The following is a 21,049-nucleotide window of genomic DNA, read 5'->3' as shown; positions in this document are numbered from 1 at the left end:
GAGAAACTTAGCGCGGGCAGATGACGTTGGCAGCACTCGGTGTATTGAATACAGTGGAGCGTTTACGGGCATCATAAACAGGTAAATGTACCCTTTTAGCTCCTGTTGCATAATTATCGATGCATTTAGTTAACGAACAATGTTACCGTATACTGCACGGGGTTGGGACAGGCACCCTAGCTAAACTACATTTGCGGGAAAGTGTCGATCAGCCTCACAACACACCCCCACCTCGGCCTCGTTTTGCGGCCTTAAGCTAATGCTAACGTTATGTATAGCAAACGTTATACAGATCGTGACCAGTGTTATGCTGTTATCAGTTTCTTTAATACAAACTAACCGCCCCGAGCTGGCAGCTAAATCGCGTTGCTTTCATTAAATTGTATAATCGTCGTATGTAGCGAACGGCTCACTAACTTTCAGTTGACATGTTTAACGTTGCGTCTGCTCCTGAGACTGATAAACCTCCTGCAGAACATAACTTTAATCATGCCTGATAAATGTACCGTGTTTCTGCGGACACGTAACTGTCTTTTGCACAGCTAGTATTTGTTGCAGTATACGTTTTATGTGTTTGTAGCTAATATTACTGCAGGGGAGGAAGTCCCCGTCAATAAAAGCCAAACTGTGTGTCTGCGACAGGTTATTCTGTTCAGTTCATCCAAACCGTGATTTCACCAGCAAAATGAATGGAAGTCATTTATTACTTGGCCTTATGAATAATTATCAGTCTTGTGTGAAACTGCAAGTCACCAAAATACACCTCCTGTAAGTTGTTTTCTAAATGGCAAGCTGAAGAACTTGCTATGATTCAGACAAGTGCTGAGTCACATTTTATTGGGAGGACATTCAAGAAAGAACCAAGGACAAGCAAACACCACATTTTTCAAACACGGTTTACTGTAATAACAGATAAAATGTTAAGACTTTAAACGCTTGTTTCCTCTCTTGTTTCCACAGCACAGCCATGAACTGGAACAAAGGTGGTCCGGGTGTGAAGCGAGGGTTTGGGTTTGGAGGATTCGCCCTTGCAGGGAAAAAAGAGGAACCTCAGCTCACTGATAAATCTCACACGTCATTTGGAGCCACGGGATCAGGTGGGGGATATGGGAAGAACCAGCAGCTCCCCTCATTCTACAAAATAGGGACCAAAAGAGCTAACTTTGATGAGGAAAATGCGTGAGTATTGCCTCTGTCCCATACGAGTTCAACCACCTGACAAAGCAGTATATGATCTGATATGTGTTATTTAATGATTCTAAAACTGCGTCTTTGTCATTTTCAACCAGGTACTTCGAAGACGATGAAGAGGAGTCCAGCAGCAATGTGGATCTGCCGTACATCCCGGCGGAGAACTCTCCCACACGGCAGCAGATGCAGTCAGGTGGTGGCTCAGACAGTGAAGATGACCCACTGGATGCCTTCATGGCAGAGGTTGAGGTGAGAGGAGACTTACAGTTAGACACAAACCGTATTATGCTTCCAAATGCTTAACCTGCTGTTCCTCCTAATATTTTTTTTTTCTTTCTCCTCCAGAACCAAGCAGCTAAAGACATGAGGAAACTAGAGGAGAAGGAAAAGGAGAAAAAGTCAGCCAAGTAAGTGAAGAGTGAAAAGGTTTTAGTCACTTTCTTATGTAGGTGTTTAAATTAGATTTGGACCAGAAGGAAAAAGAATTGCCCACAAATTAATTACTATTATGTCAGTGAAAGTATAAGCCTCCTAATTTGGGATAATCATACTGTTAATTTGTGTTGAACTCCTGTATAATTCACTGCTTTTACAAATGTATTCACTACCAATAGCCATTTAGCATTATGCACCAATTATAACCTTAGTTTCTCTAATTATTGGCACAAAACGTTGCACATCCAGCAATGTTTTTACTGTCTTAATAGATATCATCAGGTAAGCAGGCTGGTGTTAGTCAGTGGGGTGTGGGCTGTCTTGGGTGTATGAACGAGCCGCAGGGAAGTTTTTTTTTCTCCGCTTGTCATTTCAGGGGTATTCGTGATGACATTGAAGAAGAAGATGAACAAGTGAGTGAGCCCTCCAAAGTTCTTCATCCACTACACCATTGATCAGAGAGGTCTCCAGACCAAACATTCCCCAAATTTTGTCCTCTCTAATCTTACCAAGCCCCCTGCCTTCACTCTGTCTGGCCGTGCAGGTTGCATTTAGGGTCATTAAAGATGGAGCTGTTTTTCTTCTGTAGATTATTCTTCTTGTTTAGAACGTGTGAAAAAGAGCATGTTTAATTGTTGTTTATGTCAGCAAGTGACAGAATAGTTGATATCAGATTGTGAGCAGTCATTCTTACGTCTGTTATGAAGCTGAATGTCTCGTCGGGTGGTGAGCGGCAAACCGGCTCCGTTTTTCACATGACGTGCTGTGCTCTCTGCAGGAAGCCTACTTCCGCTACATGGCAGAGAATCCCACAGCCGGGCTGACCCTAGAGGAGGAGGAGGAAAACGTAGATTATGACAGTGACGGGAACCCAATCGCCCCTGCCACCAAGAAAATCATCTTACCACTTCCTCCCATTGACCACTCTGAGGTGCAGTTGACGATACTGATTACTAAACTATGGATCAGCATTTTATTCGTTTAACATGTGTAATATGAGAGATTTTGCAATTGTTTTGTCTTTTTTTGCTATAGATTGATTACCCACCCTTTGAGAAAAACTTCTACAATGAGCATGAGGAGCTCAGCAACCTGACTGGAACTCAGGTGTTGGAGTTAAGGCAGAAACTGAACTTGAGGGTAAGTCTGGGAGTCGTGCGCAGCTGAAATGATACACATTTAGTAGGTATTACATAGATTCTGTCATTTTTGTTTTGAACCCAATCAAATTTTCAGCCATATTTCTAACAGGTGGCTGAGGGGAAAAATCCTTGAAGGCCTTCAAATGTGTCTTGAATGTTGTTTGATCTCTTCTTTTTTGTGTCTTTCTCAGGTGTCTGGTGCTGCCCCTCCAAAGCCGTCTACTAGTTTTGCCCACTTCAGCTTTGATGAGCAGCTAATGCACCAAATCCGCAAGTCTGAGTACACTCAGCCCACGCCGATCCAGTGCCAGGTATAAAGCAGGTTTATCTTAAGGTTACAGCATAATCGAATAGTAACTTTTTTAATTTATTTATCTAATGAGTACATGTTTTGTTGTTTTCCTCAATCTGGGTTTTAGGGTGTTCCCATAGCTCTGTCTGGACGTGATATGATTGGTATTGCAAAAACTGGCAGTGGCAAAACTGCAGCTTTTATCTGGCCAATGCTGGTTCACATCATGGACCAAAAGGAACTGGAGGCAGGAGAAGGGCCAATCGCGGTCATCGTGTGTCCCACCAGAGAGCTTTGTCAGCAGGTAAGAAATGGGAAGGAACTGAGGTCGGGCTCGGTGAGTATGCAGAGGATATTTGGTTCAGTGTTAACTAAAAATACATCATTAAGCGAGTTGGTTCACTAGTGTGTGTCACTTTAAATGTTCGCAGATCCACGCAGAATGTAAGCGCTTTGGAAAAGCCTACTCATTGCGTTCTGTGGCGGTTTACGGAGGAGGCAGCATGTGGGAGCAGGCCAAAGCTCTGCAGGAGGGAGCAGAGATTGTGGTGTGCACTCCGGTAAGAGAAGAGACAACCAGCTTTTGTCTCTGACCTGCCTTCTGAGAGAAAGTTCACACTCCACGGCTGCAACCAATGCTGGATTTCCTGTTGATGTGTGTTTGCACAGGGTCGTCTGATTGACCACGTTAAAAAGAAGGCCACGTCCCTGCAGAGAGTGACGTACCTGGTGTTTGATGAGGCAGATCGCATGTTTGATATGGGCTTTGGTGGGTTTGGATTATCAGTGCCGGAGCAAAGATGCTGTAAACCTGTTTGTGCACTGCAGCTTATTTCTCCTTTCCCTTTCAGAGTATCAGGTTAGATCTATCGCCAGTCACGTCCGCCCAGACAGGCAGAGTAAGTGGCTTCTCTTAGTGATAAGAAAATGTTCTAAATAGCAAGGCTCATAGCGTTTTTCTAACATTGTTGACATGATTTCCTCCGCAGCTCTTCTGTTTAGCGCTACTTTCCGAAAGAAGATTGAAAGGCTTGCCAGAGACATCCTGGTAGATCCTATTCGTGTGGTGCAGGGAGACATCGGAGAGGTACGCAACACCACACATTAAAACACATTAAAGAAAAGCTTTCAACAGTTTCATACAGTTCATTTGACATTTCAAAGAGATGTTTAACTTGAAAAACGTGGCAGTCAAAGTTTTAAATGTGTTTAATGTTTAGATAAATAAATACGAGCGTGCAGACCATGTTTTGATTGTCGTCCTGTCTGACCAGGCCAATGAGGATGTGACCCAGGTGGTGGAGCTGCTGCCCAGCGGGACGGATAAGTGGGGCTGGCTGACCCGCCGGCTGGTCGAGTTCACCTCCACCGGCTCAGTCCTCATCTTCGTCACCAAGAAGGCAAACTGCGAGGAGCTGGCTACTAACCTGACGCAGGAGGGCTACAGCCTGGGCCTCCTGCACGGAGACATGGACCAGAGCGAGAGGAACAAGGTCATCAGCGACTTCAAGAAAAAGAATCTGCCTGTTCTGGTGGCCACTGACGTCGCTGGTGAGTACAAGAAGAGGTGATGATGGAAATGGAAGCTTTTTGTTTGAGTGTTCACAGTTTAGTGGACTTACATCAAGATCTGAATAACAAAACTATAGTTTCAAAGTATAAAATTACACCTTTTAACATATTCCTGCTTCCTGTTTCATTATTCGCCCCCCAGCTCGCGGTCTGGACATCCCATCCATTCGCACCGTGGTGAACTACGACGTGGCACGAGACATAGACACACACACGCACAGGATTGGTCGAACCGGTCGTGCTGGGGAGAAAGGTGTGGCTTACACTCTCCTCACCAACAAAGACACCACATTCGCCGGTGACCTCGTGAGAAATCTAGAGGGAGCTAATCAAGGTGTTTCCAAAGAACTGATGGATTTAGCCATGCAGGTGAGAGAAATAAGTTAAATGATTAAAAAAAAAAAAAGCTGTAGAGCAAATATATTGTTTTTAAAGTTTATTTTGTTCTGCTGAATTTTTTGCCAGAATCCCTGGTTCAGGAAATCCAGGTTCAAGGGCGGAAAAGGAAAGAAGCTGAATATTGGTGGAGGTGGTCTGGGGTACAGGGAGAGACCAGGCCTGGGAGCTGACAGCTCTGTGAGTTACTAGTTTCTACACTATCAGCTGTTTTTGTAATGTGGGTATAATCATAGTAATCACTGTAAAAAATAAACATCTGAACAAACATTAACTCTCAGTCGACCTCTGTGAACTCCGACCCTCTGACAGCATTAAAAGCTCTGTGATGGCCAAGACGTTGCTTTCAGACATGTGAGTTAACTGTCTGTTGTTTCTGCAGGAGCGCAGCAGCAGCAGCAGCAGCTTGTTGTCTTCCACTAGTAGCTACGAAGGCTACAGCAAACCAACCACGGGGGCGATGGGCGATCGCATGTCTGCCATGAAACAAGCCTTCCAGGTAGAACCCTCCCCCTCCTGTCGGTCTCTTAATTATTATATATTTAACTTTATTTCACAGTTATTGCCCATTTCTGTTTTTACATAATCATTTGTGTCTTGAGGGATTTCTTCTTAAGGATTTAAGGATTTCTTCTAATCATTTCTTCTCAACGTCTCCTTTTCTTCCAGGCTCAGTACAAGAGTCACTTTGTGGCTGCGTCCAGCGGCCCTCCAAAGCTCAGCGCCAAGTCCAGCAGCTCGTCAGGCTGGACCAGCGCCGGCAGCCTGAGCTCTGTGCCAACAGAGTCCGCCAACGGCTCGGAGCGGTCCCAGAGCATCACCATGTCCATGTCCGGCTTCACCAGCGCCGGCTCCCTGAGCTCAGTGCCCGCCAGTCAGACCAGTTCACAGCACAGCTACCCTCCGCCTGCTCCTCCCTCACAGCGAGACAGCTCACGGGACAGACACGGGGAGGACCGGGGGCGCCACGGAGACAGCTACCACCGCCACAGCGACAGGAGCGATCGGCACAGTGGAGAAGATCGCTACGGAGACCGGGACCGCCACGGAGACAGAGATCGGGACCGCCACGGGGACCGAGACCGCCACAGCAGCAGCCGCCACAGCGATAGCCGCAACGGAGACGGGAGCAGGAGGGACAGAGATGATCGGAGGAGTGAGAGGGACGGGGGAGACAGGGGGAGTGGGGAGGGGAGGGACAGAGGAGACGATAGCTTCGCTGTCCCTGAACCGCCGAAACGTAGAAAGAGCAGATGGGACAACTAAAGAAAAACACATGAGTAGAATAATTCGTGCAAGCAGCTGCTCCATGATGAGCGTGTCTCTTGTGTAGGCAGGTAGCAGAACATATCAGAGGCTGACACAAGCACAGGACCAGAGGGGGGGTTGTGGACTTTGAGTTAAAGTGTACTGACGCTCCTGTCAGGTTGGTTAGGAACTCTTCGTTTGGACAGAGCTCTACAGCGGGTGTCAGATAGACGAACACAAGCAGCCCAGAGACAGCCACTGTACATACACCATCAAGACTGTTGTTACTATTAATCTTTAGGGCCGAGCAGTAGAGCCGTAATGAATCCTGCTGTCAGTAAACAATCCAGAGTTAGGTTGTGTTGGTTGTTGTCTTGTTTCCTCTCACTGAGCTCCAAACATGCTTTCGTGCTTGCAAAGCTGACGCTTTATTTTGGATCTCTGCCAAGTGTGTTTGTGTGTTTGCATTTTGTTGATCTACAAAGCTAACTCTTAGAGCCGTTTCATTGTGAAGGCACTGTGTGGTGACTCCCAGCCGTGCCACAAACGTGTGTATAGCTCTTTTTGTGTCTTGTATTGAAGTTTTAGTGAAGTGCCTTTCCTTGGCATTTAGTCTCTCTATGCTTTTGAAATGTTTTTCAAGATGCATTTGTTTGTATGAGAGGAATTTCAAGTGTTCATTCACATATGGAAAACGTTAAGGTTTGATTAAAAAGGACTCATTTGGCATCTACTTTTATATCTGCTTTCTATGACAGACAGACTGTCACCCACATCTGCACAACTGTTGTGCTCAGTTCAGACCTAAAATCTATAGTAATAATGTTTTTCTCACATCAGATACACCTGCAATACTCCTGTTGTCCATCAGTCAAATTTGACCTGTTGTCAAATGCTTTTGTATCAGAAATATGAGTTTCTTTCATCAAACTGCCATGAGAATTACTCTGATGGTTCCATACTACGCTCTTTGCAAATAAACTTAATGATCACGACTGTTGCTCTTAGACTTTTTTTTTAGATTTTCTTGACTAAGTCAAACAGATAGAATATGAGTAAATATTGACTTTATTAACGGTTATGTGACAGTTAGCGTGAAGTTTCACGCTGTGACCGCTGGGGGGCACTAAATACTGCTGCTTGTCATGAACATGATCATTTCTATTAATACGTTTCTGATCGCTTCAGTAGGATGTATTTTGAAAATATTGGTCAGTAGAGCCAATGCTGTAATAGAGCATAAGTATAAAGAAAATGGAAATGCTCAAGTAAACTACAAGTACCTCAAAAATGTTCTTATATTGTACACTACTAGATAAGTCACATTCTACTGCTGCTTGAGCGTTTCCATTTTCTGCTACTTTATATTTCAGCTACAGTCAACAGTAACTTTGCAAATTGAGATTTTACACACAAAACGCGGCAACAGTTGATTGTATAGTAATATAACTCAGTCATTGGCCTTAAGACTGTGTCACTGATGTTCATGCATGTTTGAGGTGAGCTTTTGTGGTGTTTTTTAACATCTGTTCAACTGTGATGTTTACTCATACTTCATTTTTTCATTTTCTAATAGTTTTGCACTTTAATGCAAGTAAGATTTTACATGGCTTTAACTTGTAGTCAGGTATTTTTAAAATGCTCTACGGCGATTTTTACTTGGACTAAGTTGATGATAGAGCAGTGTTTACACACAATTATGGCGTAAATGTGGAAAGTACGGAAACCAAACAGTTCATGTTCAAAAACACACAACAAATTCAGGACGCGTATAAAATGAAATAATGCACCCAAATCACAATAAGTATGATTATCATCAATGTCACTTTTAAAAATCTTTAAATAAAGCAGTGGAGTGTGGGCTAACATTAACGCGTTTGACAGTGACATCCTTGTTCCACTCATAGTGGTGATTTGTCGGACAACCAGTGAATGCAGCATGAGCAGATGAGGACCAATAGCGCGCGACATCCTGCCGAAGGGGAAAAAAAAAAAAAACACTCCGCTGAAAACCGAGACGTGAAGCGAAGCGGAGGGTAGAAACTCAGCCGGCGCCGGGGCCAGCGAATACAACAAAGCCTCCCTTAAGAGTGAATGAGAGAGCAGATATCAGCCTCCAGCCACTGAGTGAACGGACTGTGCGTTATCAGCCAGCGTGTCGCAGACAAAAAGCGCAGATGGTGAGTGCTTTTTCTCCTCCGTTTGCACCGTGTGTGTCTGCAGCCTCCCCTCCCTCCGCTGCTCGCCTCCCCGCTTCTCTTTTTTTGTGAGATGAGGTGAGGTGATGATGTCCGTCCACCGGCTAAAGGTTTAGTAGCTAACCCGGAGCCGGTGGGTTGTGTAAGCCTCAGCATCGATGTTGGATGGAAATGCGTTATTTAATCCAAGAAACATTAGAGGAAGCGTTGTTTTAGATTAGAAGGGCATTTAAAAGCCCGCCGCTGTGATACTCTTAATGCTAGCAATACACCGCTGTTTTAACGTCTGTTAGTTAGCTAGCTTGCTGGCTAATTATCATTAACCAACGAGGTGATTTAAACCCACTGAATCAGAGCGTTACAAGCAAAGGAAATTATCCAAGCTAATTTGAAAAGCCCTATTTCTATCAGATAGTACATTTGATTTTTCCTCCCTATCAGCCGATTTGCACATTGATTTGTGGCTTTGTATTATGTGGCTCGATTTTATGTTTTTATGAATTTGAACAGCAGTTTCCAGCCACAGCAGGTGAATGGGTTCTTTTGTCAATACATGCTATGAATGGCCTAATGAAGGCTGAGTGAGTTACATAAAGGTGTGTATTAACGCGAGCATGTTCAGACGGTGAAGTAGTCTGCAATAGGGATTTCCAAGTGACTTAACCCCAGAGACGAACAAACAAGCAAAATTAGTCAAGTAAGCACAGAAATAACAGCAGAAAATCCGTTTTAAGCTTGTTGAACATAATTTAGTGATTAGTGCTGTGGTTATGATGGAGGTGGGAGGTTAAAGGACCCTCTGATCATAAGGTGCTGGTTTTGGTATTGATTTCATTGAGTGTGTTTACATTCACATTAGTATCCTGGTGTTGAGTCTCATCCTGCTTTTGACATGACACAGAGTGATCAGAAAGCTTAATGTGGTCCTTACATGCCACACTTTTCTGCTTTCAACCAAAGTACTCCAGCTAGCGTACCCAGGTTTCTCAAAACTGGGATGAGGGCTCATGCAGGTTTGATCCCAGGAGAAGATGTTTACATCTGCAACCCATCCGGGTCCCTCCAAAAACCAGATCATAAAGCAGAGCTGAATGGTACTTTTAAATGGGGAGTAAGTGGAATCTACTCATCAACACACAGGTATCCCCAGACCTCATTTTGGGAACAGAAATGTCCACTGCAGCTTACATGAACTCACCGACAGCTGCTGAGATTGCCAAAAGGATGAGTGACTGAGTTCAACCTGCGGGAATGTGCGTTAGAGTAAAGGTCTTTGCCGGGTGGAAAAAACATGTTTCACCCTCTATACAAATTTCCTGCCCATGTTTGTGTTGTCAAGTAGTTTACAAACTGCTCTGTGGTCTGGAAGAACCACATTTTATCCATCCAGGGCACCACATTTACAACGGTCTGTCATTATAGCCCTGGCATATGGCGACAAGGCTTAAGCAAGTACAGTATATGGTCATTTTCATTTCCTGCCACCGTCAGTGGGCTGCCTAGCTGTAATTTCAGCCGGAGTTGACGGCACGGATTGACACCCTGCTCTGCCGGCTGATTTACGTCAGTGTTGTGGTGGATTTGAGAGGCTGGTGTTGCAATTTGACTTGATGTTCCCCGAAAATAAAGAAATAATGTGGATTTAGATAAAGCTGCAGCCGGGACTAATAGCATTTATTGTGTTTGACCATATGCTCTTCTGTCAAACAATTACCATTAATGGCACAAAAACCTGATTTGGGCATGTCGAAAGTGCCATATGTTTGGGGGGGGGGGGGGTGTTCCTGCTGTCAGATGTGCAGAACATTAGTAAATGGGTCGCCAGCATGTCCAGGCCAATGTGCTGCAGGCAAAAACAGCCACAGTAATACTTCTAACTAGCTGCATACCTGTCCCTTTCTTACCCATTCACACTGATTTTCTTGTATTACAGTTCGGGTTTCAGAATGAGAAGCGTAGTCGGGTGCTTGGTGAACAAAGGACGCCCTTTGTCAGGCCTGGAGAAGGTGTGGACGTTTCTCAGTGTGATTTAATGCTTTTAAGGGATTGAAGCGGAGTGCTAATTTTGTGTTTGTATGGTTTTGTGACGTGTGCTGTGCAAACCAGCGAGACAAATCAGCTGTGTGAGGAAGAGGTTATTATTTTCCACTCAGCAGAGAAATGTCTAATTGGCAATTTGGCGCTCCATAAACCATTCAGCTGCTGATTTTAAAAAAAGGCATGATTTTCCTTTTGTTTTGACTCTTTTCTTCTCCTCTGACAAACACTAATCTGCCTTTAGACTGTGAACCTGCATTCAAGTTTTCTGGCTCAGACACTGAAGGCAAAGTCTTAGCACATTCCTTTCACTTTGATTTGTTTAATTAATTTCATTTTCCAGACGTGGGTCACTGCGGTCGACCGAAAATCAGATCTCAGACAGATGATTTGTATTAAAGGGTTCAGCTGGACAAAACTGTGTCACTAAGATGTGAGAAGCCAATAGTTAGTGTCCTGTTGTGGCTCTATTTATTTGCATAATGTGTATGATTTTTGTAGTCTTTCGTGTCGTCCACGCTCCAAACAAACAGCAGCTCTCTGCCACTTCAATCTTTGCATGAATAGTCTCAGTATTGTCCAAGCAACAGCAATGCACTCACATCGCTCTGCATCTCTGTGACCGTCAGCGCTGATCTAGTGTAGGTTATCTGGTTTGAAAAGACTTTTAGGGCCGACTGTTTACACTCTACATTTAGAGTTTCCCACAGTATCACCAGTCAACAGTAGATGTCTTTTGAAGTCTGCAGAGCTCTGTGGGAATCTACTCCTAACTTAAATGGCCTTTATTTAATCTTAGGCAATAACTACTTGGACGCCTCATTGTGGGGGAAAAAGTCTATACATTCATTCCCCTTTTTCTTGGCCTTCACTGTCCTCAGTCTGCCCTCAGATGGAAATTTTCTGGGATCACAGAGCAGATATTTGCGTGTGAGATTTTTTTGAAGGCGGAATGGGGCATGTTGTCCTGAATTCCTGTCCTGGAGGAGAATTTGGTTGTGAAATGTTCCCTTTCTCCCGATAACATCTGATCATTCGCAGCACTTGAGGCTGTTTTCTTCTCGAGCATCAGCGAGCTGCTGAAGAAACAGCCTCTCGCTATGTCAAGTCAACACAGGCTCTGGGTCTTCAGCGCATTCTTGTACAGGCGGCGACTGGTTTTATGGTTTTCTTCTCTGTATTTTAAGAAGAAAACATAAACAGACAAGCTGCTGCAGCATACCAGCACCAACCATTGGGTTTTATGAACATCACAGTTTGGTTGAGGTTAAAGATGAGGCATGTAATACATTTATTCTTTAAGAGCAGACAGTGCTGTTGGCTTTCTGACTTTATTGTCAGTGTCTGATTTTATGAATTGAAAGTAGTGCAGAGCCATGTTTTAGCTTTTAGACAGGTCTGATGATCAGACGACTTGGGTAGCTTTAATTGTGCCTTCCGGCAGACGCTTTTAAAGCAGGAACAGAAGGAAACACTGAGGGCTTTTTCAGCATAGTTAGACAGACACCGCAGTGCAGAACTCAAGGTCCTGTGAGCAAAAGTTGCTGACGGCTAATTGCGAGTGAAAAATCAGTATCACTTTCTCTATCTGAAAGAGCAGCCTGGCTCTCACAATGATTTGTACATGGAAAAATGTCAGTGTTTGGTTTCCCTCACGTTTGAAAGGCTGTAGTTCTCCCTTGAATCAACAAGACGGCAAAGAAAAAGGAGTTTTTCATCCCCTTTAAATCATGATAGACCTGCAATGATTAGTCAATTAATCAGTGGGACAACAGAAAGATAAGCAGCGACTGTTTTGATAAATCGATTCAAGCAAAAATGTCAAACATTCCCTAGTTTTCTCTGTTCTATGTCATTGTAAATTGAATATCAATGAGTTTTGTACTGCTGAGTGGACAAAACATCGGATATTTAAAGATATTTAAAGATATTTAATTCTTTCCATCATCATCAAGTTAAGTTGTTTTTAGGTGCTTGTATTTGGATGAATCCTAAAACTTGGACCTTAGCAGCCTCCCCAGACAGGAAGTGAAAGAACAAGTGTCTTCCTGCTGACAAAAGAAGACATTTGATGCTCTGGGCCCTCCGACACAGAAAACCGCACCGTCACCTTCTCATTGCATGCAGGAAGCTCTAAAAGGGAAGAGAAGTGGCGGCTGACCAGACGCGCAGCACACTCCCAGATGTGATTACTCTGCAGACCGCTGTGGTGAACATCATGCTGTTTCATCCTGCTCTCATCGGTTCCCCGGCCAGTCAACTGTCAAAACCTCATGCTCAGCAAATACTCACTTTCCCATCCAAGTTTTTTTTGAAGCCCGAGCATCTCGTCTGCGTAACTTGTTTGGTCTCTTCATGTTCAGACTGATGGATGATGGGTGTCAAGGGGAGCCTATATAATCTTCCCTGCAGCGGCTGCTTTAGTTGTTGGATCAGTGCCATGGCTTGCAGGCCCAGAAAGTGCAACATACAGATGCTAACCACCAAAAATACTGGACTTAGGACTCATGGCTTGTGTCAGTCAGACTGCCTCAAAGCTGATAGATGGTCTTATTAGCACGGTTTCATTGTGCTTGAAGGATGAGGTTCTTCACATTCGTTCTGTAGTTTTCCACTCCGCTGTCCCAAATGATTAAACAACGATCACATTTCTAAAAATAAGGGATGACAGAGAGTGGGAGCCTTGTCTTGAATTAATGACACAAGACGTTTGTTAGCATAGCGCCTGCCTTCCCTTCTAGGGGCCTGTTGCTGGGAATCGTTCACCACAGTGTGTATTCAGTGATGATCAAGTGTGAAGCAGCGGCCTTTATCTAATTCTGTTGTGTCCATCAGCACTCGAAAGAGAGAAAGAGCAGATAATTCTTCCCATTTGAACTCTTTATGAACATGTTGACCTTTGACCTCTGGAGTATTCTTTGGAGCTGTGGTAACTCTCCTGAATGGCCGTGCTTTACGTCAGCAGATGGCTCTCGTAAACACTGAGATTCAGATAAGAGGGGTCTGGTTTGTAGTTTTGGCCCCTGTTTGACTTCCATAACAGTGAAGGACTTCCACGCATTATTTTGAGGTTGCTTGCTTTCTAAACTACAGCCACAAATCCTTCCTATTCCATCTTCTCCTGATTTTGAAAGAATAAGGCCAGACGTGAGGGGTCATTTAACTCTGCCATCGGTCGGGCGGTCTGTGGCCTCAGGGAACACAGGCAGTGGGATTTGTGACGGTTATGGTTTCATTGTTTTTTAGAGGATCCTCAGAACAAAAGGTTGAACCCAGACCCGTCCTTCAGGGTGCAGGTGAAATGTTCAGTAGCCCATTACTGATTATACAATTAAGGAGTATTTAAAAAAATACACTTAGTTGCTTTTTGATGACGGTTAGATGAGAGGATTGATACCATACTCATGTCTGCATGCTAAATGTGTAGCTACTGCCAGCAGCTGGTTAGCTTAGCATGCAAGCTGGAATGTGGGAAATGGCTAACATGGCTCTGTCAAAGGGTTACAAAAATCCACCTACCCGCACCTCTAAGCTCACCATTTAACAAGCTATGTATCCAGTCGTTATGCTAAGATAAGCTAACCTGCTGCTAGCTGTAGCTTCATATTTCCCATACCAACATGAGAGTGGTATCGATCTTTGCTTTTTTAAAACTCGGCAAGAAAGTGAATAAAGGTATTTCCAACTGTTCCTTTGACCAAATTCAAAGGGAAAAGGGGAACCTGCCGCGATCGTACCGAACGCTTGCTGCAACATGAACACAGAAACAGGCGTGGGCAGACGTGCAGGTGTGATTAGAGTTGAAGCAAGGACTCGGCTTATGAAGGTTTGATGCCGTGAGGTAAGAATTGAGCCTCTGTTGCAAGAAGATTGCGCCGCTTGTGTGAAAGTGGTCTTTGTTTGGTAAGATACAACTTCTCCAGCTGGCTCGGCTGCTCACACACTGGTATGTCAAATTGCTCCAGTGTTGGGCATAGCAGAGCTAATTAATTACAGTGCAAACCTACTTTATTTATGTTCACATTGAACCTCTTGTTCTGTGCTCGCGAAGGCCCGATAGTTGCTGCCTCTCCGTGTATTTGGCGTATTGGGTCCGTTTTATTAGCTCGAGCTAATGTGATCTGCTTCTGAACAGAGATTATAATTCTCTTGTAGTTCACTCTGCAGCTGAAGCATCCGTGCAGTGCAAGTGGTCATTAGCAGTCATTTAATGGGATGAAAGTCAGTGAGGACTTTAGCTGCTGCTGTCCCTGTTGGGACTGTGCGAGACAGAGGAAGCCACATGTGTCATAACAACTTCCTGCCACGTTCGAGCTGTTTGGTTGCAATTGAGATTCTCATGTACATATAAGGCAAAAGAAGACAAGATGGCACAAGCCAATCTGAAGGCTTCCAGGATGCCTTTGTGTGTGTGTGTGTGTGTGTGTGTGTGTGTGTGTGTGTGTGTGTGTGTGTGTGTGTGGAATGCCTGCCTACCCCCTAACATGGTAACTAATCTTGCTGTTTTGTTTTTACCCCAAAAAAAATGGCATTCAGATCAGTCTTCCTTTTTTGGCTACGTTAATTTCATGATTTCATGTGCACAGTCGAAGCCCTTACTGACCTCATTATCCTGCTGTTACAGCCTCCCACTGAACTAAGCCTTCTCTGCAGATGTGCTATGAGAATTTAACACATTCGAACTTGAATTTTCACTAGTGTTGAATAATTTTGAGAAGATCAAAGTCACGTTGGCTCAGCAGTCGCAACAGGAAGTGGTGAAGCATGCAGCCTGCTAGATAACCAGCAACATGTGAGCTGAGTGCTAGCTAGCAGCAAAGTATTCACCGATCTCAAGAGGATTCGGGGGCAAAGAGGAGACAGCAGACAGTTGGGATGTGATTGCATCTACAGGAAGCTGCATGGCCTCACTGTTAATGAGCCAATCGTTTCAAAAGCATGTCATCCGGTTCTCATAAGTGCAGACAACACCCTTGCTGTTCCGCCTTCTCAGTTGTTTTGTGGTGCCTTGAGGTTAAAGGGTCAAAAATAGTATGCAAATTACAAAACAGAGGCAACATTCATGCTGTTTGGATTGCCATTCAAAGAGGGCCACTCTAATCAGTCCAGATAAATTCACAAGTGAGGTGTAGATAAGGAAAGGCGACACAGACGGCACCGTGACACAATAAACCCGTCAGCTGTCAGAGATAATGTCACACTGTTTGTTTTAACCACAACTTCAACATCTCTGGTTGTGTTAAGTTGAGAGTAAAGAGAGCTGAATACACATCAAAACGTTTGTGCTGGCAGTGACGTCTTTTGGAGTGAGGATGACTGAACGCTGAGCTCCAGTGATTTTATTACCCATATTTTTCAACATAAATGGTGTTTTGTTTATGGCAATGTTGGATTTTTTTTTCTTCAGTATGAAGAAGTACCTTGAAGAGATGTTTAATTTGCTGTACTAGCCAAAACAGACATGTGTATCCCATCTGTATGTTCCATATTTAATCAGTTTCTCTATGAATTATAGAAATATGTATATGAGGAAGATATACATGGATGCACGAACATGCTGTCGTCTCCATCACTGTGGCTGACTCTTTGATTGTGATGTTGCTTTCAAAGCAGAACATTTTGCGATTCAAAGACTAATAGACCTGCAAAAGTGAAGATCAGCGGTTTTCCTCTGATGCCAAAGATCTTCGCAGCCCCTGAACCCCCACCTCCACCACTTCCTCCAGCCCCAGCCAAATGGCCTTACATAACAGGGCTTTAGTAAAATCTGCAGTGGACTTCTCCCCTGCCTGAACAGAGGCCGCCCTTCTTCCCTGCACACTGGCTTTTCCATGCCAGTTACCGTGGACATGCCTGAATGTCCCTGTGTGTGTGTTCATCATCTGCTTGAACTACCTGGCCGCCCTGCTTAAAGATGTGGTCGTGCTTGTTGCTGCTGGAGACCAGTTGCAATCCTCGAGAGGGCGGACGCACTCATTACTACTGCGTAACTTCCTCGAGCTCAAGATCATGCGAGCTTTTCTCCTTCTTAACCTCCTGAGCGCCCAGGGAGAAGTCTTTCAATTCCTCGTGTCATCAGGAACCACACTGTAATTACCTGACTAAAACACCAACACCCGCCGTGCGCAGGGAAAGTGGCGACCTGTGTTATGAATAGTAGTCAGAGAATTAAAGCGTAAACCCGCGATTAGCCATAAAACCTATGATAAACCTGTGATTGTAGAGCTGAGTGAGAGAAATGCTTCGTTACACGCATTGGATTACACAGCTGCAAGAACCTGAAGTCACTTTGAACATGAAGTGGGGCAGAGTAGGTGTCAGTCCTGTTATTTCAGGGAGAGATCTCCTACCATTTGTAAGATATGTTACCCTGTGACGCTTCTTTACTGGAGGGCTGGTTCTCTGAGCTGTTCTGCTATGTGGAGGACAGCCCCATGCAGAGCGTCCCACAGCTCAGCTCACATGACCAGACAGAAGGCACCTGATCCTCTCCCAGGGGTGCAAAGAGACAGATGGAGCAAATAGAAAGAGGGGGAGAGAGAGAGAGAGATCAGATTGACAATGCTAACAGCGGTAGAGGTGAGACGAGGACAGAGAAAAATCTGTTTTCTCTTCCGTCCGTGTGAAGTTCTCGTGCTGCTTCCAGTCTTAAGAGGACAGATATCAGCTGTTGATTTCACCTAATGCTGCACTTGAGAGCTGAACAGGAGTGTTTACACACATTTGAATACATTTGATTAAAGGATAAGTTTTTCTTTGCTTGTGCAGGACACCAGGAGCACCACTGAGGAGAAGCCTGTCCAGCGATCTAAGGTAAACACGGCCTGTCTTTGTCTTTTCTCTCTCATCCCCCCGCCTGTGCTCTTCTGTTTGCATTGCTCGCGTCCCACTTCTTTTCGCTTCAGCCTTTGATCTCAGCCGACAGTGAGCCAAGTCTTTCCTGCATTTCGTGTCTTTTGTAAATGACGGCTTGCGTCCTGCTCAGGATGGAGGCCTCGATCACTGTCTGTCTCTGTGTCTGGGACTAAATCACTATATATATATATGTGCTCAGTCCTTCAGCTTTAAAACCCAAAAGGAAGTGTGTGCATCATGTGACAAGACGGTCTACCCGATGGAGAGATTGGTTGCCAACAACCTGGTCTTCCATTCAACATGCTTCTGCTGCAAACACTGCAACACCAAACTCAGGTGACTATATGTCGTTTGCTGTTTTCCTGTATGTTTACTTCACCCCTTCGGTTTGTGTCTCACGGTGTCATCTCTCCCCTCGCGGCAGCCTTGGCACCTTCGCAGCTCTCCAAGGTGAATTCTACTGCAAACCCCACTTTAAGCAGCTGTTCAAAAGCAAAGGCAACTACGACGAGGGCTTCGGACGCAAGCAGCACAAAGAGCTCTGGTCCTCCAAGGAGACAGATAATGCAACGAAGACGGCATAATCATGTCTGCCTGTGTCCCATCCCGGCCCCGCCTCTTCCTTCTCCTCCTCCTAACACCTCCAGTACATCACGATGAACACATGCCTCTCATGCCGGGGCTCTGTTAAATCACCCACGCGCTCACTCGCTTTTGAAATTCCATCAGAACAGATACATGCACAAACAGCTAGACATGACTGGCCAGTCATAATCATACCACTTAAATTAATTTGAGGGGGGGGTTCACTTTAGGTTCGATTTTATTGATATCTGTGTTTTCTTAATTGTATTTTCCTCTTTGGAATTGGTAGTTGATTGTGACCAAAAGCCTTCTCCAGTTTGGGGCGTGTAATAATAAATTCACTTTTATTTTGCTTTTTTTTTGCATTCTTTTTAATGATTTGCACCCTTTCTTTTTAGAATAAGTAACTGTATGCTCAGGCAAACATATCAGAGGGGTTAACAGAGCATCCATGTTTTGCAGTAGAGCATACACTCAGGTCAACTTACACCCAAGTTTCACACATTTTCAACAAAACACAAATCAGAATAATAGTCCTCGGTATTGTGACTTTGCTGTCAGTTTGTCAGGTTTCATATATTTGAGGAACAAACAGGGTACAGAGTACTGTAAAATAACCGCACACATCAGCAACAGCTCACCTCTCGTCTTTTAATTTTTGTGTTTACTATCGTCGCTTCATCCCGTGGTTTGTTGTCATTTGATCGACCACTTGGAGTCTTATCCTTGCATGTTGGGATGAGTGGGTCTTAATAGCCTTATCTTAATGACTGTATCGATCGTTTGTGCTGTGAAAGATTTTGTTTGTTTCATCGATGCGTAGGAAATCACTTTTTAAAGTTTTCAGAAGCACTTGAGTTTGGATTCGATTGATGTCACGACAGAAGTTGATCCTCTCTGAGCTTTTATGGTTGAAATTTAAATGGAGTTGTCAGATTGTGTTTTGTATACTCTCTGTACATAGAGCCGTAGTTTGTGACTAGTGAACATTCCCCAGCACACCGTACTCTCGTCTTGCACACTGACACGCACACGATCAGCGGTCAGGGTGTTGGTAATCACAGGGAAACTGAGGCCTCGTTCGTCAGCATCTCTCACGCCGTCGTGTGAAGCGTTTTAAGACGAGCTGTAAACGTTCGGGTGAGGTTGGATGTTGATGGACGCAGCTGAAGCCTTGCAGGAAATCACACTGTTTTGTTCCTTTGTCATTTTACACTTGGTCGTTGGCGTCTTGTGGTGATTTCCCCCCTGACGTATTTGAGCGTGTTCATATAACTGGACAGTTTTTATCGGGACGTAGACGGATCCAATCCAGTCACAGTGTCTTGGACATCCATTGTTATCTGTTTCCCCCCCAGTCCCATCCAGTAGGTGTGGACAGGTTTCCCTTTTAGATAAATGCCTTCCTGTTCTCATCTCCTGTCTTATTAGCTAAATACATCTTAGCGCCTGGACCTATTTCTTAATATTGAATTTACTGTAGGTGTCCGATGGAGGGTTTGTCACAGTCTTGGTCCCCTGATGTGCTCCTGCATGCTGCATGCTAAACCCAGTGCAGAGCACCCCCTGCTGGGGAAAGTGTGAGAGGAAGAAAAACTAAGTGGCCCATGAACTCAACGTAGCCTTTCTTCAGAGCTTTGGAATACGTTGCCTCGGTCTGCAGTGCAGCTGCTGCACTCCAGCCACTCTTTATCCTATTTAAATCCAACACCTAAGAGAAATTAACCCAGTTAGAGCAGATTTCCACCTCTTATATTTCATTCTACACAAAGAATGAGTCTGAAGCCATTCAAATATGTTATTTTAGAAAGCGTCTGAACACCGCTGAGACTTGACTGACACTTGAATGACACAAAGTCCTGTTGTGACTGAAGGTTTACTGTGAATTTGAGCGTGCTGTGCAAACTAAAAAGCTGAACTCAAACAGATGGATATTTGCCACTTTTTCAAAAGAGAAGCCTTAGAAATAAATAGCTGACCTTTATTGATTTTTTTCAAACAAGAGCTTTGAGTGCACAGATCTTTAGAAATCTCCTGATCATGCCTTTTCAGAAACAGACCTGCTCACTCTAGAACCCCACACTTAAACACAAGATTACTGAACTCAACCAGCAGACATGTTTCCTATCTAACCACTTTTTATCCACAAATGTACAATAATTCTAACTCTACTGTGTGTGACAATGTATATTTTATATTTTCCTTTTTTTTTTTTTAATTTGACAATGGTCCTCTGGATCCCTGAAAATGCTTTAAAATCAAGAGTATTGTATCTGAAAATGCTGTATTTGTCACTCTCCGTTAGCAGTGCGCCAAGGTACAACTGCAAAATCTGTGATTTGCAACTTCTAGGGATAACAGAGCAGACAAGGTACACTTTACACTGGTGCCAAGTGGCTCAGGTGAATGATTGCAGTGTAACGTTTTAAACCTGTGAGTCATTTCATTTTTGTGCTGCACTTGATGTGGACTTACTTTTCAATGCTGTCGTCATCGAGACATTTTAAATGTATGCATCTTTGAAAATGTATTCTGTATTACAGACTTGACCTGTGGATTGAGGTGGCCTTACAGCAAAAGAACGCTCGGACTGTGCACGCAGTCTTTCTCCTCTACTCTCCCGTCTCTCTATTGCTTAGCGGTGGTTTGGAAATGTAACATTCAAAAATGTAAGCGCCCCCTTTCTACGCCATTATAGTACACAATCATTTTGTGCATTTTCTTTTCTTGTTTTTATTTTTATTTTTTACATGCTTTTGGAGAAAAAATAAAATGCTGGTGTTGATTTAATGCAGTGGTTTCATTGTGTTGATTGATGTGATGATATCAGAATTTCCAGTTGCTGTCTGGGTGCATTACTATCAGTTTTGTTGTCTCAGTGATATAGCATTAAACTTTTGCGCCATGAGAGCACATGAGAGCATGTTAAGTGTTAGAATTGGAGGAAGAAATACTTGGAAAGTTTCTACAACGGAGAATACTCTGTTGTGAAATTACTCCCACATTCATTGTATTAGCTGTATTAAAGTACTTAACATTATAAACAATTGTTAAAAGGAGCTCCAACTCCACCAGCTACACATTAAATACTTCATACA

The 21,049-nt window shown here is 44.0% G+C and overlaps 2 protein-coding genes across 7 annotated transcripts; both read left to right on the top strand.

Annotated features, from left to right (window-relative positions):
- The first annotated feature begins 8 nt into the window (after positions 1–8).
- ddx42 (DEAD (Asp-Glu-Ala-Asp) box helicase 42) lies at positions 9–7,271 on the top strand. 6 transcript variants are annotated; one of them, XM_076751810.1, is made up of 18 exons: positions 9–81; positions 961–1,179; positions 1,290–1,440; positions 1,537–1,598; positions 2,003–2,039; positions 2,405–2,557; positions 2,662–2,766; positions 2,960–3,079; positions 3,188–3,364; positions 3,492–3,620; positions 3,730–3,829; positions 3,912–3,959; positions 4,050–4,147; positions 4,335–4,611; positions 4,775–5,001; positions 5,098–5,208; positions 5,411–5,527; positions 5,698–7,271. In XM_076751810.1, the coding sequence occupies exons 2-18, from the start codon at positions 968–970 to the stop codon at positions 6,292–6,294; spliced, it is 2,721 nt and encodes a 906-aa protein (XP_076607925.1). In that variant the 5' UTR covers positions 9–81; positions 961–967; the 3' UTR covers positions 6,295–7,271. The 6 variants fall into 6 exon arrangements, with proteins under 6 accessions (XP_076607925.1, XP_076607926.1, XP_076607923.1 ...); XM_076751811.1 differs by having other exon boundaries at positions 5,098–5,219; positions 5,428–5,527; XM_076751808.1 differs by having other exon boundaries at positions 5,098–5,219; positions 5,419–5,527.
- Positions 7,272–8,289: 1,018 nt separating this feature from the next.
- limd2 (LIM domain containing 2) lies at positions 8,290–20,745 on the top strand. Its single transcript, XM_076752699.1, has 4 exons — positions 8,290–8,456; positions 17,280–17,324; positions 17,566–17,702; positions 17,791–20,745. Exons 1-4 carry the CDS (start codon positions 8,454–8,456, stop codon positions 17,948–17,950), a joined length of 345 nt encoding a protein of 114 aa, XP_076608814.1. The 5' UTR covers positions 8,290–8,453; the 3' UTR covers positions 17,951–20,745.
- Positions 20,746–21,049: the final 304 nt, after the last annotated feature.

This window comes from Chaetodon auriga, chromosome 16 (assembly GCF_051107435.1).
Source record: "Chaetodon auriga isolate fChaAug3 chromosome 16, fChaAug3.hap1, whole genome shotgun sequence".
NCBI lineage: Eukaryota > Metazoa > Chordata > Actinopteri > Chaetodontiformes > Chaetodontidae > Chaetodon > Chaetodon auriga.
The sequence above is the reverse complement of the archived record's forward strand: the minus strand, read 5'-3'. Positions and strand labels throughout refer to the sequence as shown.

Coding starts and splice junctions, on each gene's coding strand:
- ddx42 (XM_076751808.1), top strand. CDS start 968: ATGAACTGGAACAAAGGTGGTCCGGGTGTGAAGCGAGGGTTTGGGTTT. Junction 5,002..5,097: donor TGATGGATTTAGCCATGCAG/GTGAGAGAAATA, acceptor ATTTTTTGCCAG/AATCCCTGGTTCAGGAAATC. Junction 5,528..5,697: donor CCATGAAACAAGCCTTCCAG/GTAGAACCCTCC, acceptor CTTTTCTTCCAG/GCTCAGTACAAGAGTCACTT.
- limd2 (XM_076752699.1), top strand. Junction 17,325..17,565: donor AGCCTGTCCAGCGATCTAAG/GTAAACACGGCC, acceptor ATATGTGCTCAG/TCCTTCAGCTTTAAAACCCA. Junction 17,703..17,790: donor CACTGCAACACCAAACTCAG/GTGACTATATGT, acceptor CCCTCGCGGCAG/CCTTGGCACCTTCGCAGCTC.